Here is a 17,211-nt window from a genome sequence, read left to right on the forward strand (position 1 = left end):
GCTTTCACGGACCCATAGACTCTAAGGGGCGTGATGGATCCGTGAACACGAACGAAACAGTTCTAAAAACACGGACCGTGCTAAAACACTGATGTGTGAATACACACATTAAAATGAATGGGGACGTGCGCTGTCCTTGGGAATGAGGCTTTACAGACGGGTCTTTTGGGTTCCTCTGAGGTATCTTCATGGAGGTGCAGATAAGGACATAGACTGAAAAGCCCCGGTTTTAAGGGAAAGTGGACCATTTTTTGGAAAGATTGTTAGAATGCAACAAGTTTTCTAAAATGAATTCAGCAAGTTTTGTAAAATAGACTCTGTCCATGGTTTCATACAGCCACAGAGACCCGGAGTAAAATCAGATCTAAACTCTGTATTGAGCAGCCCCAGCGCGGGGCAAGTGCTGGAATCTGCTCAGGACACTGCATGAGCCCGAGAGTCCTGATATCCTACGTCTCCCCGCTGCTCAGTGACAGCTGTCCTCCTGTAGCAATCAGCGGGAACTCATGAATGTCAGGACTCCCGGGCACTAACTCCATAATAAAAATTATTCAGTACTGCAGGGACCCCATGTGCTACCAGAAGGTCTTGTTCACACAGCTGGACTGCATTCAGAAGACCTTGGTGTCAGCTTGGAAACTTCTTACTTTCACTGCAGTTCTTGAGCTGAGGTCTGTGCTGTAAGGAGGTGCACTGTCCATGCAGAGAGTGTATACACCTTTTGTGTACAAATACTGTATATGTGAGTCCATACAGAAAGTCTGTAGACCATTTGTGCATTAGTCTGTGGACCATCTGTGTACGAGTCTCTGTATATAAGTCCATACAGAGAGTCTATAGACCATCTTTGCATTAGTTTGTGTATACGAGAGTCTATGGACCATCTGTGTACAAATCTCTGCATACAAGTCCATACAAAGAGTCTCTGGATCTGGGGACCATGTGTGCACAAGTCTGTGTATACGAGTTCATACAGAGAGTCTATGTACCATGTATACACAAGTCTATGTATAGGAGTCCATACAGGGGGTCTATGGACCATGTGTAGAAAAGTCTATGTATAGGAGTCCATACAGAGGGTCTGTGGACCATGTGTAGACAAGTCTATGTATAGGAGTCCATACAGAGGGTCTATGGACCATGTGTAGACAAGTCTATGTATACGAGTCCATACAGAGGGTCTATGGACCATGTGTAGACAAGTCTATGTATAGGAGTCCATACAGAGGGTCTATGGACCATGTGTACACAAGTCTATATATACGAGTCCATACAGAGAGTCTATGTATAGAAGTCCATACAGAGGGTCTATGGACCATGTGTAGACAAGTCTATATATAGGAGTCCATACAGAGGGTCTATGGACCATCTGTACACAAGTCTATGTATAGGAGTCCATACAGAGGGTCTATTAACCATGTGTACACAAGTCTATATATACGAGTCCATAGAGAGAGAGTCTATGTATAGAAGTCCATACAGAGGGTCTATGGACCATGTGTAGACAAGTCTATGTATACGAGTCCATACAGAGGGTCTATGGACCAAGTGTAGACAAGTCTATGTATAGGAGTCCATACAGAGGGACTATGGACCATGTGTCCACATATCTATGTATAGGAGTCCATACAGAGGGTCTATGGACCATGTGTAGACAAGTCTATATATACGACTCCATACGTAGGGTCTATGGACCATGTGTGCACAAGTCTATATATACGACTCCATACGTAGGGTCTATGGACCATGTGTACACAAGTCTATATATACGACTCCATACGTAGGGTCTATGGACCATGTGTGCACAAGTCTATATATACGACTCCATACAGAGGGTCTATGGACCATGTGTGCACAAGTCTATATATACGACTCCATACGTAGGGTCTGTGTATTCATCATGTCTGTACATCACACACATCAGCTGGCGGGGTGACATGAATTGCAGCATTGTGCTGGTTACAAAGTTGTAGCACTTTTCATTGACACAATGCACAAGTTTTTTTATCTAGAATTTTTCAAATGTAAATTTACTGAAACTATGTATTTTTTTTCGTTAATCCCTACGCCGAATGCTTTCTCTTCAGATGTCAGAGTTTGGGCTCGTTTCTTCGGCAGCGTTGTGTTTTGTGGGTGTAGATCCCCCTCTGTTGGCCGTCGCTGTCTATAACTTTCTCCTGTGCTTTCTTTTCATACATTGAAAATGTTTGCATTTACTTTTGTAAACCCCTGGAGGATTCTCAGCTCTTTAATAGTTGTGGCCAGATGCATCTCCATGAGTGATCGTTGGTGCTGTATTATGTACTGGCGTCCGGCACAGCTGGGTGTCATTGCAGATGTCAGGTTGGTATTGCTTGTCATCCTGTTTCCCAGTTCTCTATACACTGATATATAATTATATACTGAAGTTTATTTCTCATATTTTAAGGATACAAGCCGTTTTAAAGGGGTTTTCCAACCATATAAATTGTTATAGTTTTTATTATTATTTTTTTAATTTAAAATTTTTTTACAAACTGTTTACATTCTAGAAAATAGGAATAATACACCCTTTACCAATCTCCTTCCATTCCTGTGCCCGCCGTTCCGGGGCCCCCCACCGGTCTCCTTGTTCTGGCGTATAGTCATAACCCCTTAAGGGTTTCTGAGGTTTTATCCCTTTTTAGTAAGGCCCCCTAGCATGTAATACCTAAGAAAGGAATCCTATTAACCTGCTCCCTCCAGCTTCCATGCTGTTCCCTGACTCAGATCGGCGATCTTCCAATCCCCGGCTTATTTCCAGCTGTGGTATAGACTGGATCATGTGCATCGCTGCAGCCAATGACTGTCCTCAGAGGTGACGTGTCCCCAAACGTCACGGGAGCCAGCAATGAGGTACTGCTTGGGGAATTATCACCGCTGAGGGTCATTGCCTGCAGCAGCGCACGGGATCCCGTCTGCACCTCAGCCCAAAGAAATAAGCCGGGGACTAAAAGATAGTGAAACATTTACTGTCCAGAAATACACTTATATTAGGCGTGATTCTGGTGCAAATTGAGGCGCAAAGGTTATTAGCACCGCAATCTGCAACTTTTCCACTCTCAGTTCAAGTCTAAAAAAGTGGGCATGGCGGGGAAGGGGAGGCAGGCGTAGAAAATGGTCTAAATCTAAGACAGCTAGGAAGCTGGCTTACATTTCGACTGGCGCTGGATACGCTGACGTTATGGAGAGGTCAGCGCCTCTTCATAACCTTGGTGGATCAACCGCCAGCATCGGGGTTGTTATGACCGGCGTCTAAAACGCTGATCCTAATAAATGACTCCCAAAGTGCCTAAGACATAATTTTATGCAAGTTGGATCAATTTAAGGCAGAATTCCGGCACATTTTGCTTCTTTTGCTTAGTAAATTTTTTCCCGGTGTGTCATTTTTGCTTGGATCGTTCCATTAACCCCTTCTGTCTCCATGCTGTAAGTGCAGTGCACGGCAAGCCGAACGTTAACGCACCATGCCATACATCTACATCATGGAGATGGCAGCAGCTTAAGGACAGAGCCGATATCAGCTGTAAAATACAGCTGACACCCGACTCAAAGGCCAGGATCAGTGCTAGTGCCGATCCTGCCCAATTAAACCCCTTAGATGCCACAGTCTTTAGCAAACGCTGCAGGGGTTTGCATAGGGAGCGATCTTCCTCTCCCCTCATCGAGCCCCCACGCTGCGATCACAGAGTCCAAATTGTTACAGTGGCAGCTGGAGGCTTTGTAAAGACCTCTGGGGCTGCCATGTATGGAAATCTGCCAGGGTCTGATAAGGCCAAGTGTCAGTGTGAACTGACAATCCAATATACTACAATAGATGATGTCCCCAAGTGAGACTTAAAAAAAAACAAAAAAATATATACATAAAATACGGTAAGTACAAATTTTAAATAAATAAAAAATTGCCCTTTTTCCCATATCTGCTCATTTATAATTAGTTAAAAAATAAAATAAAAATAAAATAAGAATCCTGTGTGGTAAACAGTGTAAAAAAAAAAACCATAAAGCAAAAACATAAAACAATAACGGAATTAATGTTTTTATCACCTCGCCTCTTAAAAAAATGGTATATAAAGTGATCAAACAGTCATATGTACCCCAAAATGTTACCATTAAATACTACAGCCCACCCTGATTAAAAAAAAAAAAAAGACCCCTCACACAGCTCATTCAACAAAAAAACTATTTCAGCAAATTCCATGTTACAAAATCCAGATGACGCTCCTTCCCTACTGAGCTCTGCCGTTTCCCCAAACAGCAGTTTATCACCACATGTGAGTTATTTCTGTACTCAGAAACAGATTGATTGGTGCTTTTTCTCTCCTTTTTAGGGTACTTTCACACTTGCGGCAGAGTGATCCGGCAAAACGTATGCCAACTGATGGCATTTGTAAGACTGATCAGGATCCTGATCCGTCTTACAAATGCATTGAAAGGCTGGATCCGTCTTTCCGGTGTCATGCAGTGGTTGCCAGAGTTGCAAGATGTCCATTTATTTTTTTCACATTTTTTTCTGATGGATCCGGCATTCCGGTATTTTGAATGATCCGGCACTAATGCATTCAGCGGCATTCAGGCAAGCGTTCTTTTTTTTTTTTGTTGGGCCGGAGATAAAACCGTAGCATGCTGCGGTTTTATCTCTGTCCTGATCAGTCAAAAAGACTGAACTGAAGACATCCTGATGCATACTGAACGGATTGCTCTCCATTCAGAATGCATGGGGATAAAACTGATCAGTTCTTTTCCGGTATTGAGCCCCTAGGACGGAACTCTATGGCGGAAAAGAAAAACACTAGTGTGAAAGTTCCCTTAAGGGTCCATTCACACATCCGTGTGTGTTTTGTGGATCCACGGATCCGCAGAACACGGACACCGCACATCGCCGGCACTTAATAGAAAATGCCTAATCTTGTCCGCAATTTGCGGACAGGAATAGGACATGTTCTATTTTTTTCGGGAACGGAAATGCGGACCCGGAAGTGCGGATCCGCATTTCCGGATCCGGGCAGCACATCGTGCGGCCCCATAGAAATTAATGGGTCCGCAATTCCGTTATGCGGAACAGAATTTCGGACGTGTGAATGGAGCCTTAGGGTCCATTCAAACGTCGGTAGTGTATTGCGGATCCGCAATACACCCAGCCGGCACCCCCATAGAACCGCCTATTCTTGTCCGCAATTGCGGACAAGAATAGAACATGTTCTATTTTTTTGGGGAGCCGTGGACCGGAAGATCGGGTGCTGCGCTCCGGAAATGCGGATGCGGACAGCACACTGTGTGCTGTCTGCATCTCTTCCGGCCTCATAGAGAATAAATGGGTCCAGATTCGTTCCGCAATGTTGCGGAAAGGATCCGGACCTCTTCTACGAACGTGTGAATGGACCCTAGCCCTTGCAAAAATAAAAAATGTGGGGCTAAAGCTAGCTTAAAGTAGGGTTGGACGATATCAAAAATATTCTAACGATATTAAAAAATGTATCGCGATAATGATATATATCGCGATAAATGCCCATTTAAAAGAAAAAAACACAAGGAGACGTTATACTGTATGGGGCAGCCACAAGGAGAGGTTATACTGTATGGGGGCAGCCACAAGGAGACGTTATACTGTATGGGGGCAGCCACAAGGAGACGTTATACTGTATGGGGGCAGCCACAAGGAGACGTTATACTGTATGGGGCAGCCACAAGGAGAGGTTATACTGTATGGGGGCGGCCACAAGGAGACGTTATACTGTATGGGGGCGGCCACAAGGAGAGGTTATACTGTATGGGGGCAGCCACAAGGAGAGGTTATACTGTATGGGGCAGCCACAAGGAGACGTTATACTGTATGGGGCAGCCACAAGGAGAGGTTATACTGTATGGGGGGGCCACAAGGAGATATACTGTATGGGGGGGGCCACAAGGAGATATACTGTATGGGGGGGCCACAAGGAGATATACTGTATGGGGGGGCCACAAGGAGATATACTGTATGGGGGGGGCCACAAGGAGATATACTGTATGGGGGGGGGGGCCACAAGGAGATATACTGTATGGGGGGGGGGGCCACAAGGAGATATACTGTATGGGGGGGGGGCCACAAGGAGATATACTGTATGGGGGGGGCCACAAGGAGATATACTGTATGGGGGGGGGCCACAAGGAGATATACTGTATGGGGGGGGGCCACAAGGAGATATACTGTAGGGGGGGGGGGGCACAAGGAGATATACTGTAGGGGGGGGGGCACAAGGAGATATACTGTAGGGGGGGGGGGGGCCACAAGGAGATATACTGTTGGGGGGGGGGGGGCCACAAGGAGATATACTGTATGGGGGGGGCCACAAGGAGATATACTGTATGGGGGGGGCCACAAGGAGATATACTGTATGGGGGGGCCACAAGGAGACGTTATACTGTATGGGGGCCACAAGGAGAGGTTATACTGTATGGGGGCCACAAGGAGATATACTGTATGGGGGGGGGGCCACAAGGAGATATACTGTATGGGGGGGGGGGGGGCACAAGGAGATATACTGTATGGGGGGGGCCACAAGGAGATATACTGTATGGGGGGCCACAAGGAGATATACTGTATGGGGTCCACAAGGAGACGTTATACTGTGTGGGGGGCCACAAGGAGATATACTGTATGGGGGGGGGGCCACAAGGAGATATACTGTATGGGGGGGGCCACAAGGAGATATACTGTATGGGGGGGGCCACAAGGAGATATACTGTATGGGGGGGGGGCCACAAGGAGATATACTGTATGGGGGGGGGGCACAAGGAGATATACTGTAGGGGGGGGGGGGGGCCACAAGGAGATATACTGTAGGGGGGGGGCCACAAGGAGATATACTGTATGCAGGGGGGGCCACAAGGAGATATACTGTATGGGGGGGGCCACAAGGAGATATACTGTATGGGGGGGCCACAAGGAGACGTTATACTGTATGGGGGCCACAAGGAGAGGTTATACTGTATGGGGGCCACAAGGAGATATACTGTATGGGGGGGGGCCACAAGGAGATATACTGTATGGGGGGGGGCCACAAGGAGATATACTGTATGGGGGGGGGGGGCCACAAGGAGATATACTGTATGGGGGGGGCCACAAGGAGATATACTGTATGGGGGGCCACAAGGAGATATACTGTATGGGGTCCACAAGGAGACGTTATACTGTGTGGGGGGCCACAAGGAGACGTTACACTGTAGGGGGCGGGGGCCACAAGGTTATGTTATAATAAAGTCTTGTGGCCACAGGCCACCATACATACAATAATACTTTACGATATACTTTTCCCGCGGCTGCATCGCTTGTGTGCTCCGATTCTGACATCAGATGTCGGTGGGCGGAGATTTGAATATGGGAGCAAGGAGGAGGGAGAGTCGGGGGCTGCGGGAAGTAATAAGTTTGTAATTCTGTCATCGGAGCACACTAGCGAGGCAGCCGCAGGAAAAGTCTCTCCAGAGACACCCAGTACTCACACAGAGTTCGCCACATAGAACCGGCACTGGTGGGTGACGGACGGTGATGTCAGATGGTGGGTGGAGTCTGGAGACTTGACTAAGGGAGGCGGAGCAAGAAGGAGCCAGGCCAGGAGCGAGTGGAAGTAATGTTTGTACTCGGCGCTATGCAAAGTACAGGGGCGGGCGTACGCACGTTTGGAAGCGGTCAGCGCACATGACCGCTTTGATGACGTCACAAAATACAGCGGTAATTAGGAAACAGCGATATTGCCATATCGCCGTTTTTTTAATACCACGGTATATCGTGATACCGGTATATCGCCCAACCCTAGCTTAAAGGGGTTTTCTCATCTCAGACAATGGGGGCATATCGCTGCTCCTATATCAGGAATGGAGCCCCGCAAAGTGGTGGCTGGAGGACTCTGGTCCGGCCACCACCAAGCACGCTCCCCATAGAAATGAATGGGAGCGCACGGCAGATGACCGACCACTGCTGCCATTTACTTCTTTGGGCCCAATGGAAATGGCTGAGCCAGTGCTCAGCTATTTTTGGTCGCCCCATAGAAAATGAATGGAGGGCAGCTGAGCATGCGCAGTGTGTCTTCCACTACTTTTTCGGATGCGTTCTCGATATAGGGACCCGCTGGGACCTGCACCTAAAAGACAATGGGGGCATATCCTAGCGATATATGCCCCATGGTCTGTGATGAGGGGTGTAGTTAAAAAAAATTGGTTTTGCAAGTTTGACATGGCATCCAAATCCATTCCAGTAAAATCTGGGTTTCAAAAGCCAAATGGTGCTCCTTCCCGTCTGAGCCTTTCTTTGTGCCACAACCTCATGTGGGGTATTACAACAATATTTTGGGTGTTTTTACTTTTTTTTTTCTTACTCTTGTAAGAATGAAAAATATTGAGTTAAAACTACATATAATTGTTAACATGCAATTTTAGATTTTCATGTTCCAATTGTAAATAAATTGTATAAAACACCTTGTACCCCACAAAAGGGGTTTACATTGCTTACTACACCCCTATATTGAGAGATGTAGTTTCCAAAATGGGGGTGTTTCACAAGGCCTCTGTAATCTGAAATGGTGTCTGAAAAACTTCCTAAAAAAATGGGGGCTTCAAAATCCACAAGGTGCTTCTTCAATTCTGAGGCCCGTATTTTAGTCAAGTAGCACTCTAGGCTCACATATGGGATATTTCTAACGGCAGAATAACGGTAATACATTTTGAGTATTAGTTTCATTTTGTCACTTGCTGTGCTAAAAATATACTAAAAATTAAAATCTGCAAAACAAAGCCCTCTAAAAAAATAAAAATAGGTACTTTTCATAAGTCATGCCAACATAATGTAGACACATGGAAAATGTTAAAAATGAACTTTCTGTGTGTGAGTAAATTTTCGATTTGGAAAGTGAGTATGACTAATGTAGCCCCCAGAAGTATTGTTCCCCCTCGTATCTGCAATTGATGTACAGGTTTCTTATCACTCAGATTGTGTCTCCTCTCCTAGAACTCTCAGAAGATTGACAAGTTGGATGGGGCCCATGCACCCGAGTTGACCAAGCGAGTCCAGCGCCATGCATCAAACACCTCTTTCCCAGCTACCTCCAGCAGTGCTCCTAAGGAAGACCTCAACGTGAGGCTGAAGAAGCTGATCAGCGTAGCCCCTTGTATGCTATTCATAAAAGGTTCTCCTCAGGAGCCCAGATGTGGTAAGTACATGGATGGAGCAGCTTAAAGCTTTGTGACACGTGTAACAACTTCCCCTTTACTGACTTCACAATCCGGTCATTTGATTGCTTCTTTAATGCCTTGTATATAGCATGCCAAAGCATTATTGCCACTCAGTTGACAGGCCTATATACTCATGGTATATAACCATGGCAGACCTGAGGGCCTTTGTTAGGTCATGGCAGCCCTCCCGATGGGGAGACAAAGGAAGAGCACCCTCCCTCTGTCTGACCATCTGAATATGGAGGTTCTTATGACTGCGGCAATGAGTTCCGCGGCCGGGATCGGAGTTTTCTCTAATGACGATCGTTTAACCCCTTAGATGCCGTGCTCAATAGCAACTGCATCTGTAGTGTTAGACAGGGGGATGGGTCTTCCTCTGCCTTCTGAAATTTTGGTGCTCTAATTGGTTCCTATGACAACCTGGGGCCTTTTGAAGGCTCCTAGCACTGTCATGGTGAGCTGCCTGAAAAGCTTTGCCCGAGGCATGGCCTGACAGCCAGTGAGAATCCCATAGAGTGCAGCAGTATTCTATGTCATCTAAGTGATCAGAAGATCGCATGTTCAAGTCCCTTATAAAATACAGTAAGAAAATTTTGTTTTTAAAGGAATAAAACACAAAAAAGTTAAAAATTCCAATCATCCCAATTTTACATATAAAAATAAACCTCATTGGTATCGCCTTGTCCAAACATGTCCAATGTATTAAAATATGACAATATTTATCGTGTACAGTGAACATCGTAATGAGAAAAAAAAAAAAGAGCAGATTTTCTGTTTGTTGAAAATTAAACAAAAAGTTAGCCCTCATACAGCTCTGCAGATGGAAAAATGAAAAAGTTAGGGCTGTTTTTCTTTGGTTATGCAAAGGAAAATATTTAAAAAAGTTACTTTATTTTTTTTTAAGCTGTAAAACATAATATAAAGTATAAAAATTCAGTATTGCAGTAATCCTATAGACCTGTGGAATAAGGCTGTCATGTCCTTTTTAGCACATAGTAAAAGGCATAAACACAACATCCCCCCCCCCAAAAAATAATAATTGCGTAATTGCATTTTTCGAAATTGCTCCCTACAATGAATTTTTTGCTGTTTTCCAGTACGAGCTATGTTGTATTGAATGGCATCATTAAAAAATACAACTTGTCCCGAAAAACATAAGCCCTTTCATGGCTGATGAAGGGAAAATGTAAAACAAACGTTACAATATTTCCATGTTCTTAAAGGGGTTTTCCAGGATTTTGATACTGATGACCTATCCTTACAATTGGTCACCCGTCTCTGACCGGTGGGGGTTCAACACCCAGGACTTCTGCCGTTTAGCTTTTTGAGAAGGCACGTGCGTTCCTGTGAGCGCCTCGGCCTTCTCGCAGCTTTCAGAGCACAGCACTGTACGTTGTAAAGTGACTGTTCTTGGTATCGTGCTCAACCCCATTCACTTCAGTAGGGCTGAGCCGCGGCTAGGCCACGTGACCGACAACCGTGGTGTCACATTGCCTAGGCAAAGCTGCGAGAAAGTGCCGGTGCCTGCCAGAGGATAGGTCATCGGTATCAAAATCCTGGAAGACCCCTTTAAGGGGTTAATAAACCATCAATCTTTAAACGTGTAGTACCAGACACCAGCCAGTATCTGTGTATGCACAGGTATGAAGTGTCATTTGAGGGCATGGGGTGCAGGTGGGACAGATACTGTTGGGTGAAGGGATCAGGTTCTAAAGAATGATATTGATGGGGTGGGGTGAATGGAGCAGAGTTAGATTAGGGAATGTGATAGGCCAGCCTAAAACGGTGGTTGTTTGGAGTTAACCTGGTTGTCTGGGAAAGTGCATTCCAGAGAACTGGTGCAGCTTAGGAGAAGTCTTGGAGATGTATTTTTTTTTCCATACTGGATGGGACGAGAAAGCATTGAATTGGTATCATTATCATACCAAATTATATAAGGTAATGCTGTTCAGGTAAGATTACATTTGGACATAGCTGTATATTACACCGCCACCCGCTGCTGTTCACCTGGGCACAGCTTCTATGCCTGTGTCATCCAGTGGATGTAGCTGTTGGTCCATTCGTGCCCAGGAACTCAGTGATCAGTTGTGGGTTAAGGTGAGATGGGGTACTATATGTGGAGAACACTTTTCCATTACTAAAGGTTGTAGAGTCATTGGGGCAGGTTTATCATAGACCGGCTGCGTACGCTGGTCTATGATAACCAGGTGCACTGCTGGAGACCACCTAATTTATGAGTCACAATCTGTGCTCCTATACTGCTATCTACTCCAGCCCCGGGTGTCGGGGAAGCACCACTTAAAGGTGAGCCCCCTTTCTTCCCTCACTCTCTGACATTTCATGCTCTCTCCTGCCCTGCGCTGTATCGCGCAGGGCAAGGGCTTTTTTGTTAACATTTTTACACAGTTAGGTGGAGGCTTCTGCCTAGCAGTGTTCCCGGTGATGTCACTGTCACTGATGGGGCTTCTTTAGTGCTGCCCTAGCAGTTTTTCAGGCTAGGGCAGCTCTAAAGCCCGCCTGTTAATGCTGATGACGTCACCGGGCTCACTGCTAGGCGGAAGCATCTGCCTAGCTTACCCATGGAGAGCCCGGATCTCCAGAAAAAGCCCTCGCCCTGCGCGATTCAGCGCAGGGCGAGGGAGAGCATCGGAGCATGAAATACTTCCATGCTCATGTCAGAGGGGGGAGAAGGGGGCATCTCCAGGCTCAGCTCTGAACCAGGACAACCCCTTTAAGCAAAAAGTTTTTTTGCAAGTTGTGTTAAAGTCGCAAACACGCAGTTTGCAACTTTTTTCACCCCAGAAAACTGGCGTCTGTGATAAGTTAGGCCCAGTGACTATTCCTAGTAGAGATTGAGTGACGACAACAGTATAAAGATCTGAGATGTAAGACCTGAGAAAACGCATGTAATATTATGATTGCTTATTCATTTTTCTTACTTTCATCGCAGTTCTGTCCCCGAGCAAAACATTTACATTGCGCCGCATTAACCCTTTAAAAATTGCAGTCCACGCCATCCATCTTCCCGGTCTCCACGCCGTAAAGCACACACAAAGCTTTGTGGTGGGGCCCGGTACAGCAAAAATGATTGACTGTATTGGAAGCAGAATAACCAAAAGCATTCGGCCTTCAGCTATTTGCTAATGAACTCCCAGATGAATGACACGTTTCGGGATCAGTGTTTCACTCCGGGCTGTACATGAACTTAACACTTGAGTAGCAGCAGAGAATAAATAACGGCGCCCACATCACACACCTCCACCGCATGCAGATCATGGCAGCACTGCATCAGCGCTGGAAGGAAAAACCAGAATATAGCTAAGAGTAGGGGAAGGGAGGTCACACAGAGGGGGCCGGGCAGACAAAGGAGACTTCATAGTGAAGATGCCTGATTTATGTTACAAGGGGAAACGACAGGAGGATCGTTCGCCCACTCGTCATCAGCGGTAACATATACACCAGAGCTACTCCGGCAGAAAAGGATTTACCCCCGATCAGATGGACGTTCCGCTGCCAGCATCAACCGAAAGCTATTCATATGGTTATTGTGTAATGAAAACTTTCTAACATACTTTGTGTGTTAGTTTCTCTCTGCTTTTAAGACCTCTGCTTGCAGTCAATAAATTAAAACTTTCTTGGTTTATATCCAGAGGTTGGACTTCTGCCTTGGTCATAACCAGCTGATACAGACACAGGGATCTGATACCGTTCGGGGCCAAACGTAGCCCTCATAATAACAAAAATTGCATAAACGAAAAGGCTAAATAATAAATTATATATATATATATATATATATATATATATATATATATATATATTTTTTTTATTATTATTATTTATATATATATATATATATATTTTTTTTTTTACATAATCATTAAAGGGGTTATCCAGTAAAAAATATTGATGACCTGTCCCCAGGATAGATGATCAATATCAGATCATCAGGGGTTGCCGATAGGTCGGTACTCTGTGAACGCTGCGGCCTCTTCCTATGCCTTGTGATGTCACCGTACATCGGTCATGTGGTCTAGTTGCAGCTCAGCCCCATTCACTTCAGTGCCAATACCAAGCACAGCCTCTGCACTATGCACCATGCTTGGGAGAGATGCCGGCTCCACTAACCAGAGCTCTGGTGAGTGCGGTGGCTCCCCGTAAAAGCTGAACGGCGGGAGAGCAGAGACTCGGACCCCCGCCGATCTGATAATGATGACCTAACCTGAGGATAGTTCATCATTATATATTACTGGATAACCCCTTCAAGGCCCTGTTCATACCACATTTTTTTCTGTTTAATGTATGTGGTGGGAAAAGCTGAAGCATTCTTTACAGGCAGGCTGACAGACATTTATTAGTGGTATGCGTCACCCATTTACTATTTTGCTGTCGTTTACTTCTACAGTCTATGGCAAAATCTCTATGTTCCTATTAAGCCTTTCACAGATGGGCCGTCTTCAAAATGACTGCTCAGAATTACCTTCGATCTCGGGCACTGCCAGCAGGCTTTAAAGGCCTCCCATCAAAGCAGATGTTGTGCAGGGGTTAAAGTCAATGTGTTATCATAAAATGACCTGTTGTTTAAGACAAGTGTTTCTTGGTGATATTTTTTTTTACATTTTCCATGTTACTATCTATATTAATATTTTAAAAACCTAAATTACTGCAGTTTTCACACTGACCACTGAACCTCACATTAGTCTGACACTTCCTGTTCTGTAGAAATGACTTCTCAGCAGTCATCTCATTATCATAGCAGGCGAGATTACAATGACAAACATCACCTCTGTACAGATAACACAGGATACTCCATTCACAATAGGTGATGGCCATAGCATATATACTTGATCACAATGATCTTTGCACATGTCACAGAGCATGCCTGCAAAACTGTCCAAGATTAAGGCCTCTTGCACACGACTGTATGGCTTTTTCTGTATTTTGCCATCCGTTTTAAACTGATCCGTCTCTCAATTTTTTTGTTTCAGCAGTGCTTCCGTTCACTTTTTCCATTTTGTTTCCGTTTGTGATCAGTTTTTTGAGGATCGCAAACGGAAACATACAATAATGTTTAAACAGTAAGTACATAAAAAAATTGGGCTGGGCATAAAATTCTCAGTGGATGGTTCCGCAAAAACGGAACGGATGCGAAAGACATACGGATGCCTTCCGTATTCATTCCGTTTTTTTTTTTGTGGAACCGTTGACTTTAATAGAGCCACGGAACATGATTTGCGGGCAATAATAGGACATGTTTTATCTTTGAACGGAACGTAAATACGGAAACAGAATGCATACGGAGTACCTTCCGTTGTCTTTGCGGAAAACAGTGAATAGTTCCACACGGAAAAAAACCACACGTTCAAATTAAGTGGCCAGAGACAGACCTCGCAGAGTGGCCGACCCACAGTGTAGATCACGCTTGCCTGGTTGCCACCTCTGGGTTTGGTCACCCACGCTCCCAGAAGAGCTCTTCCTCTCCCTGCCGCATTGAGATCAACATCCATAGACCGGGGGGAGGGCGTTGGGGCAAGTGACTGCTGCCTGAGAAGAGTCCTGTCCCTGACTCATCTCACGTACAGGACTCATCTCAGGTTAATTTGCATATGTATCAAATAGTTTTTTTTACACAATAAAAGCACACAGAGCTATGGGGACTGGATATTGCGGATGTGCTAGCGGCCATCTAGCAACCCATGTCCTCAGCTCTATACACAAAACCCAGGTGACAGGTTCCCTTTAAGGGTTTATGGGAAGCTCCATTTCATTGCATTGGGGCACTGTATTTGGCAGCCATTGCTTCACATGAGAGGGAAAAATTAAGGACTTATGTTTCCAGTTTGGATGTTTTGACTGTCCTGACTATTACTGTGAAGCCTGGATGCAGCCTATACGACTATCAAGCATCTTGTTCTCATTTTTTATTTATTTTTCACTTTTCATTTTTATATTAATTTCACGGTTTGTATTTTTCATGCACTTTAAATATATTGTCACCTATTGTTGATATGATGATATACATTTTTTAAAAACATTTATTAAAGGGGTTGTCTGACATATAATTCCTCATTTCCCTGGTTCTCTTCTGGCCCTTTGTTAACCTGCAATAACATCCATCTCTGCCCCTCCCCCTGCACTGCTAAGGGAGTGAATACAAGAGCTGCCCTGAGTGACATGTCTGCCTGCTGGGATACTCAGCAGCATGTTGTATGTGTAGAATTACAAGTCCCAGCTGTACAATGACATTGCTGATACACAAAAAATCTTTTCCCTATCTGTTCTTGTGCAATGCTCTGCAGAACTCCTCTAGTCTATCAGCTCCTGTGCCCAGCATTTGTCTCCTCACTGCCTGCAGCTACTCAGTAAAGCCTTCAGCCCTGAGTCTGTGCTCCTGAAGGGGTTAATCTTTCCTGAAGTATCCAGTGGGAGGGAGACACAGGGCAGAAGGCAGCAGAGGCAGTGCAGGGGGCGTGGCCAGCACTGTGACATCTGGTGTACAGGCACATATCTGCTCTCTCAGGCTTGTGTACGAAACATTATCAGAGCAGGGAGAGAAGCTGACATCACAGGTCATGTGACCCTCAGTGAAATCTGAGAAAGCAGCAACTGGAGATAAAGTAAGTGAATTGTAAAGTCCTTACATTTGCCTATTTAGAAACATACAAAGAACAAAAAATTAACTCTGACAACCCCTTTAATGTGTATCACGATCATGGTTCTAATTAATTGGACGTTTTCTGTTCACAAAATCATGTCATAACTATGTTTTCGATTAATCTTATGTCATAATCATTTTGTGGATTTGTTGCACTTTTAATTTTTTTCTATGGAGTATATCATGTGCTGATCATTCATTTACTTGCATGTGTAGATGCACATCATAGGTGCGCTGCGTTCCATTGGCTGGGGCATGCAGGGCTGGCGTGCGTTTCGGATCACGTCAGTGTCACGTGACCCGGAAACACGCTGCAGCATGGGCACAGACCTCTGTGGCGCATGCAGCCTTTTTCTGTCCGCGATGTGATGCGGACCAGATCCGTTTTTTTCTGACACAATTCGTCCCCCATTGACTTTTAGTGGTGTTCATGATGGACCCGTCTTGGCTATTTTAAAGATAATACAACCGGATCCGTTCATAACAGATGCAGATTATCGTGGCGGAAGCGTTTTTGCTGATCCATGATGGATCCAGCAAAAACGCTGGTGTGAAAGTAGCCTTACAAGTGAGCACAATAGGGCTTGATTTATTACTCCAGTTTGGGGGCTTATAAATACCTGAGTATTTTAACAAAACCAGTAAAATGCGTGTCGAGGTGGACTTTCCAGTCTAGCGGTGTGACGCCACATTCTTATCATAATAATAATATTATTATTTTTTCATTATTCATATACATGCCCGTTGTGACATGATTTGTGGATCGCACCGCTGTGTGCACTCTGCATTGTTGGGGTTGTCTTCAACAATATACAGCAACATTATACTTTTTTATATTTGATATTTTGTACTAATAAAAATATGTGATACTTTTATCTTTTGGCACGCTTTTTTTTTTTTTTTTACTTTTATTTCCAGGCCTCCATAAGCCACAGCAAAGGAGCAACTGCAGAGAGAGAATCTTTCTATATACCGTGGTCTATTGATATCCATGGCTTGTAGTGTAAGAGTATGTTCAGACGGAATATTTTGTCCACGAAAATCCGCCTCCTGTTCCACAGCAGAAACCACTTCTCTGTGCTGCGTTATCTGCCGTGGGTTTTCATGCAAATCCGCTAGTTTTAGCTCCTGCTGTTGTGAGGGGTCCGCACGGTAACTGCGCCAAGGATGATATTTACCTTCTTGGCGCTGTCTTGAAAACTGCGCAGCGAAAATCCTCGGCCTCATGAACTGCGTCATGGTGGGAGGCGGTTCCAACGCAGATTCGGCCCGGTTTTTCGGCACCGAATCCTCTCTGGAACCTAATCACTAAATCCTCCGTCTGAACGTACCCTAAC

General features: G+C 45.0%; 1 protein-coding gene across 1 annotated transcript in view; it reads left to right on the top strand.

Moving 5' to 3' along the window:
- GLRX3 (glutaredoxin 3) overlaps window positions 1-17,211 on the top strand; it is a 67,147-nt gene that overhangs the window by 17,636 nt on the left and 32,300 nt on the right. Inside the window, exon 4 of the mRNA XM_040436552.1 lies at window positions 8,999-9,200. Coding sequence (XP_040292486.1) covers window positions 8,999-9,200 — 202 coding nt within the window. The remainder of the gene's footprint in view (window positions 1-8,998; window positions 9,201-17,211) is intronic.

The sequence above is a fragment of the Bufo bufo genome, chromosome 6 (assembly GCF_905171765.1).
Source record: "Bufo bufo chromosome 6, aBufBuf1.1, whole genome shotgun sequence".
In the NCBI taxonomy this organism is placed as follows: domain Eukaryota; kingdom Metazoa; phylum Chordata; class Amphibia; order Anura; family Bufonidae; genus Bufo; species Bufo bufo.